At 39.0% G+C, this 13,873-nt stretch overlaps 1 protein-coding gene across 6 annotated transcripts in view; it reads left to right on the forward strand.

Moving 5' to 3' along the window:
* Window positions 1–13,873, forward strand: part of UIMC1 (ubiquitin interaction motif containing 1) — a 132,508-nt gene that overhangs the window by 33,947 nt on the left and 84,688 nt on the right. For 4 of the 6 annotated variants that reach the window (XM_082453472.1, XM_082453468.1, XM_082453471.1 and 1 more), the window contains one exon: window positions 11,836–11,920. In XM_082453472.1, coding sequence (XP_082309598.1) covers window positions 11,836–11,920 — 85 coding nt within the window. Of the gene's footprint in view, window positions 1–11,582; window positions 11,625–11,835; window positions 11,921–13,873 lie in introns of all 6 variants that reach the window. The other 2 variants (XM_082453467.1, XM_082453469.1) reach the window with 1 other exon arrangement.

Below are 13,873 nucleotides of genomic sequence, written 5' to 3' on the forward strand. Positions count from 1 at the left end.
AAAGATAGTACACAGGTTTCTTTATACCATTCACTCACTTTCTTCTAACGTTAACATCTTTTTAACATTATAACCATGGTGCATTTCTCAGAACTAAGACATTAACACTATTGCATTAACTAAACTCTAGACTTCATTCAGATTCACCAGATTTTCCACTACTAACCTATTTCTGTTCCAGGATCTAATCCAGGGTATCATATTACATTTAGTAGCCTTCAGTTTTTTTTTTTTTTACCTTTAAATTTTTATTTATTTATTTTTATTGAAGTATACTTGATTTACAATATCGTGTTAGTTTCAGGGGTACAGCAGAGTGATTCAGTTATATATATTCAGTTATATATATATATATTCTATATATATTCCTTTTCAGATTCTTTTCCCTTGTAGTTTATTACAAAATATAGTTCCCTGTGCTATATAGTAGGTCCTTGTTGGTTATCTGTTTTGTATATAGTAGTGTGTATATGTTAATCCCAACCTTCTAATTTATCCCTCTCCCCAGCCCCCTTTCCCCTTTTGTAACCATAAATTTGTTTTCTATGTCTGTGAGTCTCAACCTTCATTTTTGAAAGATTTTGCTGGTAGGTTTAAGAATTTTAGGTAAGTTAACTTTCTTCTTTCAGTATTTTAAAAGATTTTGCTCCCCTGTCTTCTTGCTTATATTGTTTCCAAGAAATCTGGTATAATCTTTATTTTTTCTCTGTGTTCATTTTTTTCCTCTGGCTTTAAGATTTTTCCTTTATCACTGTTTTTTGTGTTTGTTTTTTTTTTCATCTTCTTTTTTGGCTGCTCCATGAGGTTCCAGAGATCAAACCCATGCCCTCTGCAGTGGAAGTGGGGAGTCTTACTACCAGGAAAGTCCCTATCACACCGGTTTTTAACAGTTGATTATGATATGCTTATTTATTTATTATTTATTTATTTTTGTATTATTTTATACATATTCTGACTAGAAATTCTGTGAGATATATGACAGCTCTGTCAGAGTGACTTGCCTTTTCACTCTTTTTTAATTTTAATATTTATTTATTTATTTATTTTTGGCTGTGTCTTAGTTGCAGCATTTGGAATCTTTCATTGCGTGTGGGCTCCAGAGTGTGGGGGCTCTGTAGTTGTGGCTTGTGGGCTTAGTTGCCCCACAGCACGTGGGATCTTAGTTTCCTGACCGGGGATTGAACCTGTGTCCCCTGCATTGGAGGGCAGATTCTTAACCACTGGACCACCAGGGAAGTCCCACTCTGCTTTTTTAAAAAGATGCTTCTTGTGCCTGTGGGTTTTAGAACTTACTGGATCTGTGGATTTATGGTTTTCATCAAGTTTGGAATGTTCTCAGTCATTATTTCTTCAAATGTTATTTTGTTCCTTGCCCTGTACAAGGACTGTAGTTACCTGTGTATTAGGTCACTTGAAATAGTCCCACAGTTCACTGATATTCTTTTCATTTTTTTTTTTTTTTTTTTTATAAATTTATTTATTTATTTATTTTTGGCTGTGTTGGGTCTTCGTTTCTGTGTGAGGGCTTTCTCCAGTTGCGGCGAGCGGGGGCCACTCTTCATCGTGGTGCGCGGGCCTATCACTGTCGCGGCCTCTCCCGTTGCGGAGCACAGGCTCCAGACGCGCAGGCTCAGTAGTTGTGGCTCACGGGCTTAAGTTGCTCCGCGGCATGTGGGATCTTCCCAGACCAGGGCTCGAACCCGTGTCCCCTGCATTGGCAGGCAGATTCTTAACCACTGCACCACCAGGGAAGCCCTCTTTTCATTTTTGTGAATGCCATATGAGTCACATTTCAAGTGCTCCGTAGGCACTAGTGGCTACCATGTTTGATCCTGCTGATATAGAACATTTCTGTCATGGCATTGGCTAGTACTGCTCCTTTAAGAGATAACCAGGACTTCCCTGGTGGCACAGTGGTTAAGAATCCACCTGCCAGTGCACGGGACACGGGTTTGAGCCCTGGTCTGGGAAGATCCCACATGCCGCGGAGCAACTAAGCCCGTGTGCCAAAACTACTGCACCCGCACGCCACAACTACAGAAGCCCATGCACCTAGGGCCTGTGTTCCACAACAAGAGAAGCCACCGCAGTGAGAAGCCCGCACACAGCAGCAAAGAGTAGCGCCCGCTCGCCACAACTAGAGAAAGCCTGCATGCAGCAACGAAGACCCAACGCAGCCAAAAATAAATAAATAAATAAAATAAAATTACTTCAATCAATCTCTCATTAAAAAAAAAAGTTTAAAAAAAAAAAAGATAACCTGGACTAATCCTATCTTGCCTTAAATCTGCTTACCTTGGACACCCCCAAGAAATTCAAGCTTCCCATAGCTTCTCTCATCACCTAGATTCTCATCCCATGACTCTAATCCGTCATCTGGGGGGGCACTTTTCTAATATGACTCAGTCTCCCACTCCTGCTGTCAAAATGACTCTGCCCTCTGGAATTTGGGTCAGTGATCCAAAAAATCCTCAACATTCTTAACCCTCTCTGTGGAAGTTCTCTTCATCTTCTTGCTCGAACTGAAAGATGGCTGTCCTCTGAGCGTACTGCTTCTCCTTGTACCTTCTCAGGTACTGGCTGTTTCTTCTTCCTTACAACACAATACCACTGACCTGGAGGTGGGATAAGTATCCTCTTACTCCTCGTTGTTGCTTCCAGACTACTGGAAAACCTAGTTTGAAGCACAAACCATTCTGCTACGCCTGCTACTCCACCTTGAAGAAGTCATCTACTATCCTCCTGGTCACCCACCCCACCCCCTTTCTTGGCCATTTGTTAAAAATTTTAACATATCACTTGCTGTCTTTCTTTTTGCCAGTCTTGCCATCATTCTTGGTGATTTTAATACGTACATATTAGACTGAAGAATATGAAAGTTGCAGTTTCTGTAGTTCAACCTAAGCTGTGATTCATTCAGTATCTGTCCTCTCACTTCCTTTACCTTTTGGCTATCAGCTCCCATGGATCATACCATCTCAGCCTTTCTCAAGTGGGATTTCTGAGAGAGAAGTAAGCCTAATGTCCTCAGGCATCCATTGTATGTAATGCATTAACCTCTGTCCTCTGCATCTAGAATAGTACCAACCAGTTATGTACCATCCTTGGGAGAAGTAAGGAAAACATTCGATTCATTTTCTGTGTTCTGTGGTTCCAGTGAGGAACCCTGATTGAGCCTGTCAATAATAATCATGCCACTTTCAAGATCACCACCACCTATCTTTTCCAACTCACTCCTTCTAATACCCTAACTCCAATAATCCTTCAGCCCCACTAGGACGTCTAATTCCAGGCTATCACCTTCTCATTGTCCATCATCCTGTCATGTCTTCACTTTCCTTCTTACCTAACCTAGGTCTCATGGTTATACTAACTATTCACTTGAATATTCTTTCAACTTCTTTTTTTTTTTTTTTAATTTTTAACTGAAGTATAGTTGATTTACAGTATTGTGTAAGTTTCAGGTGTATAGCACAGCAATTCAGTTATAGATTATTACAAAATATGGAGAATAGTCCCCTGTGCTGTACAGTAGGTCCTTGTTGGTTATATATTTTATGCATAGTATTGTGTATATGTTAATCCCAGGCTCCTAATTTATCCCTCCTCCACCACCCTTTCCCTTTTGGTAACCGTAAGTTTTCTGTGTTTGTGAGCCTCTTTCTGTTTTGGAAATAAGTTCACTTGTGTCTTTTTTTTTTTTTTTTAGATTGCACATATAAGCAATATCCTATGATATTTGTCTTTCTCTGTCTGGCTTATTTCACTTAGTATGATAATCTCTAGGTCCATCCATGTTGCTGAAAATGGCATTATTTCATTCTTTTTTTATGGCTAATATTCCATTGTATATATATATACCACATCTCTTTATCCATTCATCTGTTGATGGACATTTAGGTTGCTTTCATGTCTTGGCTATTGTAAATAGTGCTGCAGTGAACATTTTGGTGCATGAATCTTTTAGAAATTATGGTTTTCTCCGGGTATATGTCTAGGAGTGGGATTGCAGGGTCATATGGTAGCTCTATTTTTAGTTTTTTAAGGAACCTCCAAACTGTTCTCCATAGTGGCTGTACCAATTTACATTCTCACCAGCAGTGTAGGAGGGTTCCTTTTTCTCCACACCCTTTCCAGCATTTATTTGTAGACTTTTTGATGATGGCCATTTTGACTGGTGTGAGTTGATACCTCACTATCCTTTTTTTTTTTTTTTTTTTTGATTTATTTGGCTGCATCGGGCCTTATTGTGGCACGCGGGATCTTCGTGGTGGCATGCAAGATCTTTCTTTGCAGCACACGGGCTTCTCTCTAGTTGTGGCGTGCAGGCTCAGTAGTTGTGGCACAAGGGCTCTCTGGTTGTGACGTGTGGGCTGTAGAGCACTGGGCTCAGTAGTAGTTGCAGTGTGTGGGCTTAAGTTGCCCCACGGCATGTGGGATCTTGTTTCCCCGACCAGGGATCGAACCTGGATCTCCTGCATTGCAAGGCAGATTCTTAACGACTGGACCACCAGGAAAGTCCCCTCATTGTACTTTTGATTTGCATTTCTCTAATAATTAGTGATGTTGACCATCTTTTCATTTGCCTTTTGGCCATCTGTATGTCTTCTTTGGAGAAATGTCTATTTAGGTGTTCTGCTCATTTTTTGATTGGGTTGTTTGTTTTTTTGATATTGAGCTATATGAGCTGTTTGTATATTTTGGAAATTAATCTCTTGTTGGTTGCATTGTTTACAAATATTTTCTCCCTTTCTGTAGGTTGTCTTTTCGTTTTGTTATAGTTTCCTTTGCTGTGCAAAAGCTTTTAAGTTTAGTTAGGTCCCATTTGTTTATTTTTATTTTTATTTTCATTACTCAAGGAGATGGATCCAAAAAGATAATTGCTGCGATTTATGTTAAAGAGCATCTTGCCTATGTTTTACTCTAGGAGTTTTATGGTATCTGGTCCTATGTTTAGGTTTTTATTCCATTTTTTTTTTTAAGGAATTCCTTTATTTTTATTATTTGTTTATTTATTTATGTATTTTTGGCTGTGTTGGGTCTTTGTTTCTGTGCAAGTGCTTTCTCTAGTTGCGGCAAGCGGGGGCCACTCTTCATCGCGGTGCGCGGGCCTCTCACTATCGCGGCCTCTCTTGTTGCAGAGCACAGGCTCCAGACGTGCAGGCTCAGTAGTTGTGGCTCACGGGCCTAGTTGCTCCGTGGCATGTGGGATCTTCCCAGACCAGAGCTCGAAACCGTGTCCCTTGCATTGGCAGGCAGATTCTCAACCACTGCGCCACCAGGGGAGCCCATATTCCATTTTGAGTTTATTTTTGTGTATGGTGTTAGAGAATGTTTTAATTTCATTCTTTTACGTGTAGCTGTCCAGTTTTCCCAGCACCACTTATTGAAGAGACTGTCTTTTCTCTATTGTATATCCTTGCCTCCTTTGTCGTAGATTAATTGACCATAGGTGAGTGGGTTTATTTCTGGGCTTTCTATCCTGTTCTATTGATCTATATGTCTGTTTCTGTGCTAGGACCATTCTGTTTTGATGACTGTAGCTTTGTAGTCTAGTCTGAAGTCAGGGAGCCTGATTTCTCCAGCTTCGTTTTTCTTTCTCAGCATTGCTTTGGGTCTTTTGTGTTTCCATACAAATTAAAAAAATTTTTGTTCTGGTTCTGTGAAAAGTGCCATTGGTAGTTTGATAGGGATTGCATTGAATCTGTAGATTGACTTGGGTAGTATGGTCATTTTGACAATATTGATTCTTCCAATCCAACAACATGGTATATCTTTCCTTCTGTTTGTGTCTTATTTGATTTCTTTCATCAGCGTCTTACAGTTTTCAGAGTACGGGTCTTTTGCCTGCTTAGGTAGGTTTATTCCTAGGTATTTTATTCTTTTTGATGTGATGGTAAATGGGATTGTTTCCTTAATTTCTCTTTCTAATCTTTTGTTGTTAGTGTATAGAAATGCAGTAGATTTCTGTGTATTAATTTTGTATGTTGCAACTTTACCGAATTTGTTGATGATCTCTAGTAGATTTCTGGTAGTGTCTTTAGGATTTGCTATGTGTAGCATCATGTCATCTGCAAAGAGTGACAGTTTTACTTCCTCTTTTCCAAATTGGGTCCCTTTTATTTCTTTTTCTTCTCTGATTGCTGTGGCTAGGACTTCCAAAACTATGTTGAATAAAAAGTGGCGAGAGTGGACATCCTTGTCTTTTTCCTGATCTTAGAGGAAATGCTTTCAGTTTTTCACCATTGAATATGTTATTAGCGTGGGTTTGTCATATGTGGCCTTTTTTATGTTGAGGTAGATTCCCCCTATGCCCACTTTCTGGAGAGTTTTTATCATAAATGGATGTTGTATTTTATCAGAAGCTTTTTCTGCATCTATTGAGATGATCATATGGTTTTTATTCTTCAATTCGTTTTTTTTTTTTTGGCTGCATTGGGTCTTTTGGCTGCGTTGCTGCGCGCGACCTTTCTCTAGTTGCAGCAAGCGGGGGCTGCTCTCCATTGCTGTGTGTGGGCTTCTCATTGCAGTGGCTTCTCTTGTTGTGGAGTGCAGGCTCTAGGTGCTCGGGCTTCAGTAGCTGCGGCATGCGGGCTCTAGAGCGCAGGCTCAGTAGTTGTGGCACATGGGGTTTGTTGCTACGTGGCATGTGGGATCTTCCCGAACTAGAGATCGAACCCATGTCCCCTGCATTGGCAGGTGGATTCTTAACCACTGTGCCACCAGGGAAGTCCTTATTCTTCAATCTGTTAATGTGGTGTATCACATTGGTTGACTTGTGGATATTGAAAAATCCTTCCATCCCTGGGATAAATCCCACTTGATTATGGTATATGATCCTTTTAATGTATTGTTGCATTCAGTTTGTTAGTATCTTGTTGAGGATTTTTGCGTCTATGTTCATCAGTGATATTGGCCTGTAATTTTCTTTTTTTTTTGTGGTTATCTTTGTCTGGTTTTGGAATCAGGGTGATGGTGGCCTCATAGAATGAGTTTGGAAGTGTTTCTTCCTCTGCAGTTTTTTGGAATAGCTTCAGAAGGATAGGTGTTAACTCTTCTTTAAATGTTTGTTAGAAGTGGCCTGTGAAGCCATATGGTCCTGGACTTTTGTTTGTTGGGAGTTTTTAAATCACAGATTCAATTTCAGTACTTTTAATTTGTGTGTTCATGTTTTCTATTTTTTCTTGGTTCAGTTTTGGGAGAGTGTACCTTTCTAAGAATTTGTCCATTTTTTCTAGGTTGTCCATTTTTATTGGCATATAGTTGCTCGTAAGTTGTCTCTTATGGTCCTTTGTATTTCTGTTGTGTCGGTTGTAATTTCTCCTTTTTCATTTCTGATTTTATTGATTTGAGCACTCTCCCTTTTTTTCTTGATGTGTCTGGCTAATGGTTTATCAATTTTGTGTATCTTTTCAGAGAACCAGATTTTAGTTTCATTGATCGTTCTATTTTCTTGGTTTCTATTTCATTTATTTCTACTCTGATCTTTATGATTTCTTTCCTTCTATTAACTTTGGGTTTTGTTTGTTCTTCTTTCTTTAGTTGCTTTAGGTGTAAGATTAGGTTGTTTCTTTGAGATTTTTCTTGTTTCCTGAGGTAAGCTTGCATTGGTATAAACTTCCCTCTTAAAACTGCTTTTGTCATGTCCCATAGGTTTTGAATTGTCATGTTTTCATTTTTATTTGTCTCTAGGTATATTTTGATTTCCTCTTTGATTTCTTCAGTGATTCCTTGGTTGTTCAGTAGCATATTGTTTAGCCTCCACATGCTTGTGTTTCTCTCAACTTATTTCTAATTTCTACTGTACTCCCTGGGAAAACCCAATTTTGGTTAAATCCAATTCTCCACCTATTATGTGTCCCTACCTAAGGAGCACAACAGTGCTCATGTTATATTTAAGAGCACAAACCTCAAGTGGCCCTTCAGTATTGCCTAGCAATCCTAATATGTTTCCATAGTCGGTTTTATTGAGATAGTTACATATTATATAATTCACTAAATTAAAGTATAATTCTTGGTTCTTAGTGTGTTCACAGAGTTGTACAACTATCACCACTATCAATTTTATAACATTTTCATTAACTAAAAAAGAAACCAGTTCCCATCAGCAGTCATTGTCCTTTTCCCTGCAAACTCCCAGCCCTAGGCAACCACTAATCTGCTTTTTGTCTCTATGGATTTGCCTATTCTGGGCGTGTCTTATAAATGGAATTATACAATATGTGGGCTTTTGTTACTAACTTCTTTCACTTAACATATGTTTTCAAGGTTCATCCATATTGTAGCATGTAACAGTACTTCATTCCTTTTTTTCCCCACAGCGGCTGCACCATTTTACATTTCTATCAACAATGTGCTGGGGTTCCAGTTTCTCTTTGTTCTTGGTAACACTTGTTATTTTTTAATATTTAATTATCATAACCACCCTAGTGGGTGTGTAGTGGTTTCTTATTGTGGTTTTGACTTGCATTTCCCTAATGGCTAATGAGCTTGAGCATCTTTTTTGTACTTGTTATCCATTTGTATAGCTTCTTTGGAGCAACGTCTGTTCAAGGCCTTTGTCCATTTATACAGTGCAGTTTGTCTTTTTGTTGTTTGGTGGTTTTCTTAATAGTTTGCATATTAAACCTATCAGGTATATTAATTGCAAATATATTCTTTCATTTTTGGGGTTGTCTTTTCACTTTCTTGATGTTTCTTGATGCACAACAGTTTTAAATTTTAATGAAGTCCAGCTTATCTGTTTTTTCCCCTTTGGTTGCTTATGCTTTTAGTATCGTATCTAAGAATCTGTTGCCAAATATAAAGTCATGAAGTTGATCCCTAAGAGTTTTTTAATTTTAGTGCTTATGATTTGGTCTTTGTTCCATTTTGAGCTAATTTTTGTGTATAGTATGAGATGTTTTGTGTGTGTGTGTGTGTGTGTGTGTGTGTAGTGGTAAAATATATATAACATAAGATTTACCATTTTAACAATTTTTAGGGTAAGTATATTTACATTGTCATTGAATTGTAGGAGTTCTTTATATGTTGTGGATAGTTAGCCCCTTGTCAGATATATGTTTTGCACATATATTCTCCCATTCCATAGATTGCCTTTTTACTCTGTTGATATCTTTTGATGCACAGTAGTTTTAAATTTAGTCCAATTAATCTAATTTTTTCTTTTGTTTCTTGTGCTTTGGTGTCATAACCAAAAAAATCATTGCCAAATCCAGTGTCATGAAGCTTTTCCCCTATGTTTTCTTCTAAGTGTTTTAAAATTTTAACTCTTATATTTAGGTCTTTGATCCATTTTGTGGTATTAGCTTTTGTATATGGTATAAGATAGGGGTCTAAGTTCCTTCTTTTGCTTGTGTGTATCCAGTTTTCCCAGCACCATTTGTTGGTATTTTAACTTTTTTAAACATACATTTATTTATGTATGTATGTATGTATGTATGTATGTATGTATTTATGGCTGTGTTGGGTCTTCGTTTCTGTGCGAGGGCTTTCTCTAGTTGTGGTGAGTGGGGGCCACTCTTCATCGCGGTGCACGGGCCTCTCACTGTCGCCGCCTCTCTTGTTGTGGAGCACAGGCTCCAGATGCGCAGGCTCAGTAGTTGTGGCTCACGGGCCTAGTTGCTCTGCAGCATGTGGGATCTTCCCAGACCAGGGCTCGAACCCATGTCCCCTGCACCGGCAGGCAGATTCTTAACCACTGTGCCACCAGGGAAGCCCCCGGTATTGTAACTTTTAACCTAGCTATGTCTTTATTTGAGTTTCTTGTAGGTAGCACAGAGTTTGATCTTTCTAATTTTATACGGGCTGACAGTCTCTCTTTTTTTAAACTGATGTGTTTAGACCTTTTATATTTAATAAAGTTCTTGAGGTACTTTAAAATGTACTGTCCAACTGATTGTTTGTGCATTGCTTTTTAGTTTTCTTCCCATTCTTGTTGATTTAATTTTATTTTTGCATTCTGTAGAAAGTTTGCTTTATTGAACAAATTAAGTCTGTAGAGAAAGATATACTGAAATTATCTTGCTTTTCCATCCTGTACTCCCTATTCCACATCCCTCACCCCTGTTGATAACCAATTTTATTGATTTCTTTTTTATTCTTACATTGCTTTAAAGCAAAAATAAGCCCATTCATGTTTTCTTAATTCCACTTCTTTTTATGTGAAATGCAGCATACCTATTTTCATTTTGTTCTTTTCTCTGCGCTATCCTATAGGTCAGTGGTCCCCAGCCTTTTTGGTGCCAGGGACCTGTTTCGTGGAAGACAGTTTTTCCACGGCTGGGGGGTGGGAGGGTGGGCGGGGGCTGGTTCAGGCGGTAATGCGAGCAATGGTGACCGGCAGATGAAGCTTCACTCACTCGCCTGCTGCTCACCTCCTGCTGTGTGGCCTGGTTCCTAACAGGCTGCAGACCAGTACCGGTCCACGGCCCGGGTGTTGGACACCCCTGCTATAGGTTAGTCCCTTCATTTTCTCATTGTTTTCTTGTATTTCTTCAGTGACTCTTTTAGATTTTTACTTGTATAGTTTTTCTTTGGAGACCCATTTTTATTTTTTGAGATGGTTTTATCTATTTTCAGTTTTTTTCCTGAATTTTATCAACTTTCATTTCATTTGTTCCTTTTTTTGTCATTTTATGGTCTGAGTTTTAAATTTCTGATTCTACGTTTTTAAAAAAAATAATTAATTAATTAATTAATTTTTATTTTTGGCTGTGTTGGGTCTTCGTTTCTGTGCGAGGGCTTTCTCTAGTTGCGGCAAGCGGGGGCCACTCTTCATCGCGGTGCGCGGGCCTCTCACTATCGTGGCCTCTCTTGTTGCGGAGCACAGGCTCCAGACGCGCAGGCTCAGTAGTTGTGGCTCACGGGCCTAGTTGCTCCACGGCATGTGGGATCCTCCCAGAGCAGGGCTGGAACCCGTGTCCCCTGCAGTGGCAGTTAGACTCTCAACCACTGCGCCACCAGGGAAGCCCACCATTAGCATTTTGATGCATTTCCTCCCAGTGTTGAGAGAGAGAGAGAGAGAGACACAGAGACACACACACACACACACACACACACACACACACACACTCACACACACACACACACACACACACACCACACACACTGAAGTATAATTCACCTACAATGCTGTATTAGTTCCAGGTGCACAAAATAATGATTTGCATCCATTGTATTCCATCAGTGGTATGAGAGTACTTGTTTCCCCACAATAAGTGTTTTATAAAACATTTTCACTTTTACTATTAGTATAGGTTTAAAAAAGTATCTATATAATTATGATTTGCATACTTATGAGCCCCTTGTGTATGTTTTTCTATGAAGTGTTTTATCATATTCCTTGCCTATGGGAGGAGGTTAAATATTGGTCTCTGTATTGATTTATAAGAGCTCTATATATAAGGAAAATTAGCCCTTTGATAAATATGTTGCATACTTTTTCTCAGTTGTTCTGTTGCTTTTAAAAGTACTGATTTAAAATAAGTGACTATGCACTGAGTTTAAACTTTATTATTGATTTTTAAACCTTGCATCAAGCTTTCTCTGAACTTGGGTGCGTACTTGCTGGTATTTTGCAGATGGACCAATTTTACATGAGCTTCTATATGACAGATAATTACGTGAGTATATTATGATTTTTAATTTTTATTGGTTCTGAGTCTACATTTTCCTTTTTCTACCATAAGAATCTTTTTCTGATGTTTTCTGTGAACATTTACAACCACCACTGATTCTTCAGAGGCTCAGTGGCCTCTGTTGGCTGTAGAGGAGGTAGAAAGAGTACTACTTTTAATGGCAGTCGCCCTGATCATATTTCTTGTTTTGCAACAGGAACCAAAGGAGGAGAATGGATTGCAGAAAATGAAGACAAAACAGTCGAATAGAGCAAAGTGTTTGGCTAAAAGAAAAATTGCACGTATGTTTTCACTTTTGTGTTGAGAATGGTTTGGAAATTACAACAGTCATAGACTTGACACTGGTTTCTTCATTAGGAAGAGGTTTCTATGAATAAGGTTGTGTGTGCTTCCTGTTAATTCTGGGTTCCATTAAAATTTGTAGGGATCACAGTTAACCTATAGCATATACAACTGACTTAGTAAAGACAATGTTGAAATTAAAAATGTGACCTTCAGAGTTAGGCACACTTGGATTTGAATCCTTGCTTCACCTTACTATGTGGACTTTAGGCAAGCCACTACTTTCAGCCTACCTCTGTTTCCTCATCAATAACATGCAGATAACACTTAGAAAGTCACTTAGTGGCTCCAATAATGGTGTGTTTTACTCTTTTGTTCATTAAAATTTTTAGGGAAAAACTCTTCTGTGTGTTTCCTGTATTCTTAACACTTCACTCTGGTCATCAAATGTGTAGGGTTTTTTTTTCCCCACACCAAGCGGTTCTCCAGCTCTCTGGCAGACACTGGGTGCCCTACAATTTAAGGAAATCTGACACTCTCAGATCCCACAAGTTAAGAGCTTAATTCTGCAGGACTACCCCTTCTTTTAGACGGCAGTTGCAAGTCCAGGTTGTTACCTGTGCTTCTGACTGACTTGCTATAAATCAGAGGTTCCCATGACCCCTTTCTTGGGTTTGATTAATTTGCTAAAATGGCTCTCAGAATTCAGGGAAACAGTTTACTTATTAGATGTCTGGTTTGTTATAAAGGGTATAACTCAGGAACAGCTAGGTGGAAGAGATGCATAGGGCAAGATATAGGAAAAGGGGTGCGGATCTCCATGTCCTCTCCAGGTATTTCACCCTCCCAGTACACACACATATTCACCAGCCTCAAAGCTCACTGAACATTGTAGTTCAGGTATTTTTATGGAGGCTTCATTATGCAGGTATGGTTGATTAAATCATTGGCCATTGGTGATTGGTTCAACTTCCAGCCAGCCCCTCTCCCTTCCCTGGACGTTGGGAAGTTGGAATGAAAGTTCTAATCCTCTAGTACCTTGGTTGGTTCCCCTGGTGACCAGCCCCCATCCTTAGGGTCTTTCTAAAAGTAAGTTCATTAACATAGTCTCTGGTGTGCCGAAGAGGGGATTGTTATGAATAACAAAAGACACCTTTATTGCTCTTTTCATTGAGGAAATTCCAAGGGTATTAGGAGCTCTGTGCCAGGGCCAGGGGCAAAGATTAGGTATATATTTATTATTATAAATCACAATATCAGAGAAATCCTTTGTTGGAAGTTTTTTCTCTTCTGACTTTGTTACTCAATTGTGAAGTCGTTTAATAATTACTGTATTTTTGCATTTTAATGTCATGTGAGATGTTTAAGTATTTCAGTGAAGTTTTCAAAAACTATGATAACTAGCTGAAATTATTACAACAGTTGAAGATAAAGAAGGATGTTTTTCACTGTTAATTTGAATTTTGGTGATTGAAGGTATAATTCTCAGCCTTATAAAATTAACCATAATTTTTGTTGTTGCTAAATCATTGTGTTATATCTAGAGGTGGCTGTCACTATGGTTAGATCTGTTGAATGTACTCAAGTTATTTTCAGTCTTGAGAATTATTGATAATAGTTACTTTTTGAGGTGCAATAATCTTTATCAATTGATAGGTTTTTTTTTTTTTTTTTTTTTTTAAATAGTTTTATTTATTTATGGCTGTGTTGGGTCTTCATTTCTGTGCGAGGGCTTTCTCTAGTTGCGGCGAGCGGGGGCCACTCTTCATTGCGGTGCGCGGGGCTCTCACTATCGCGGCCTCACTTGTTGCAGAGCACAGGCTCCAGACGCGCAGGCTCAGTAATTGTGGCTCATGGGCCCAGTTGCTCCGCAGCATGTGGGATCTTCCCAGGCCAGGGCTCGAACCTGTGTCCCCTGCATTGGCAGGCAGATTCTCAACCACTGCGCCACC

This window comes from Balaenoptera physalus (genome assembly GCF_965194825.1).
Source record: "Balaenoptera physalus genome assembly, chromosome: 3".
Classification (NCBI taxonomy): Eukaryota; Metazoa; Chordata; class Mammalia; order Artiodactyla; family Balaenopteridae; genus Balaenoptera; species Balaenoptera physalus.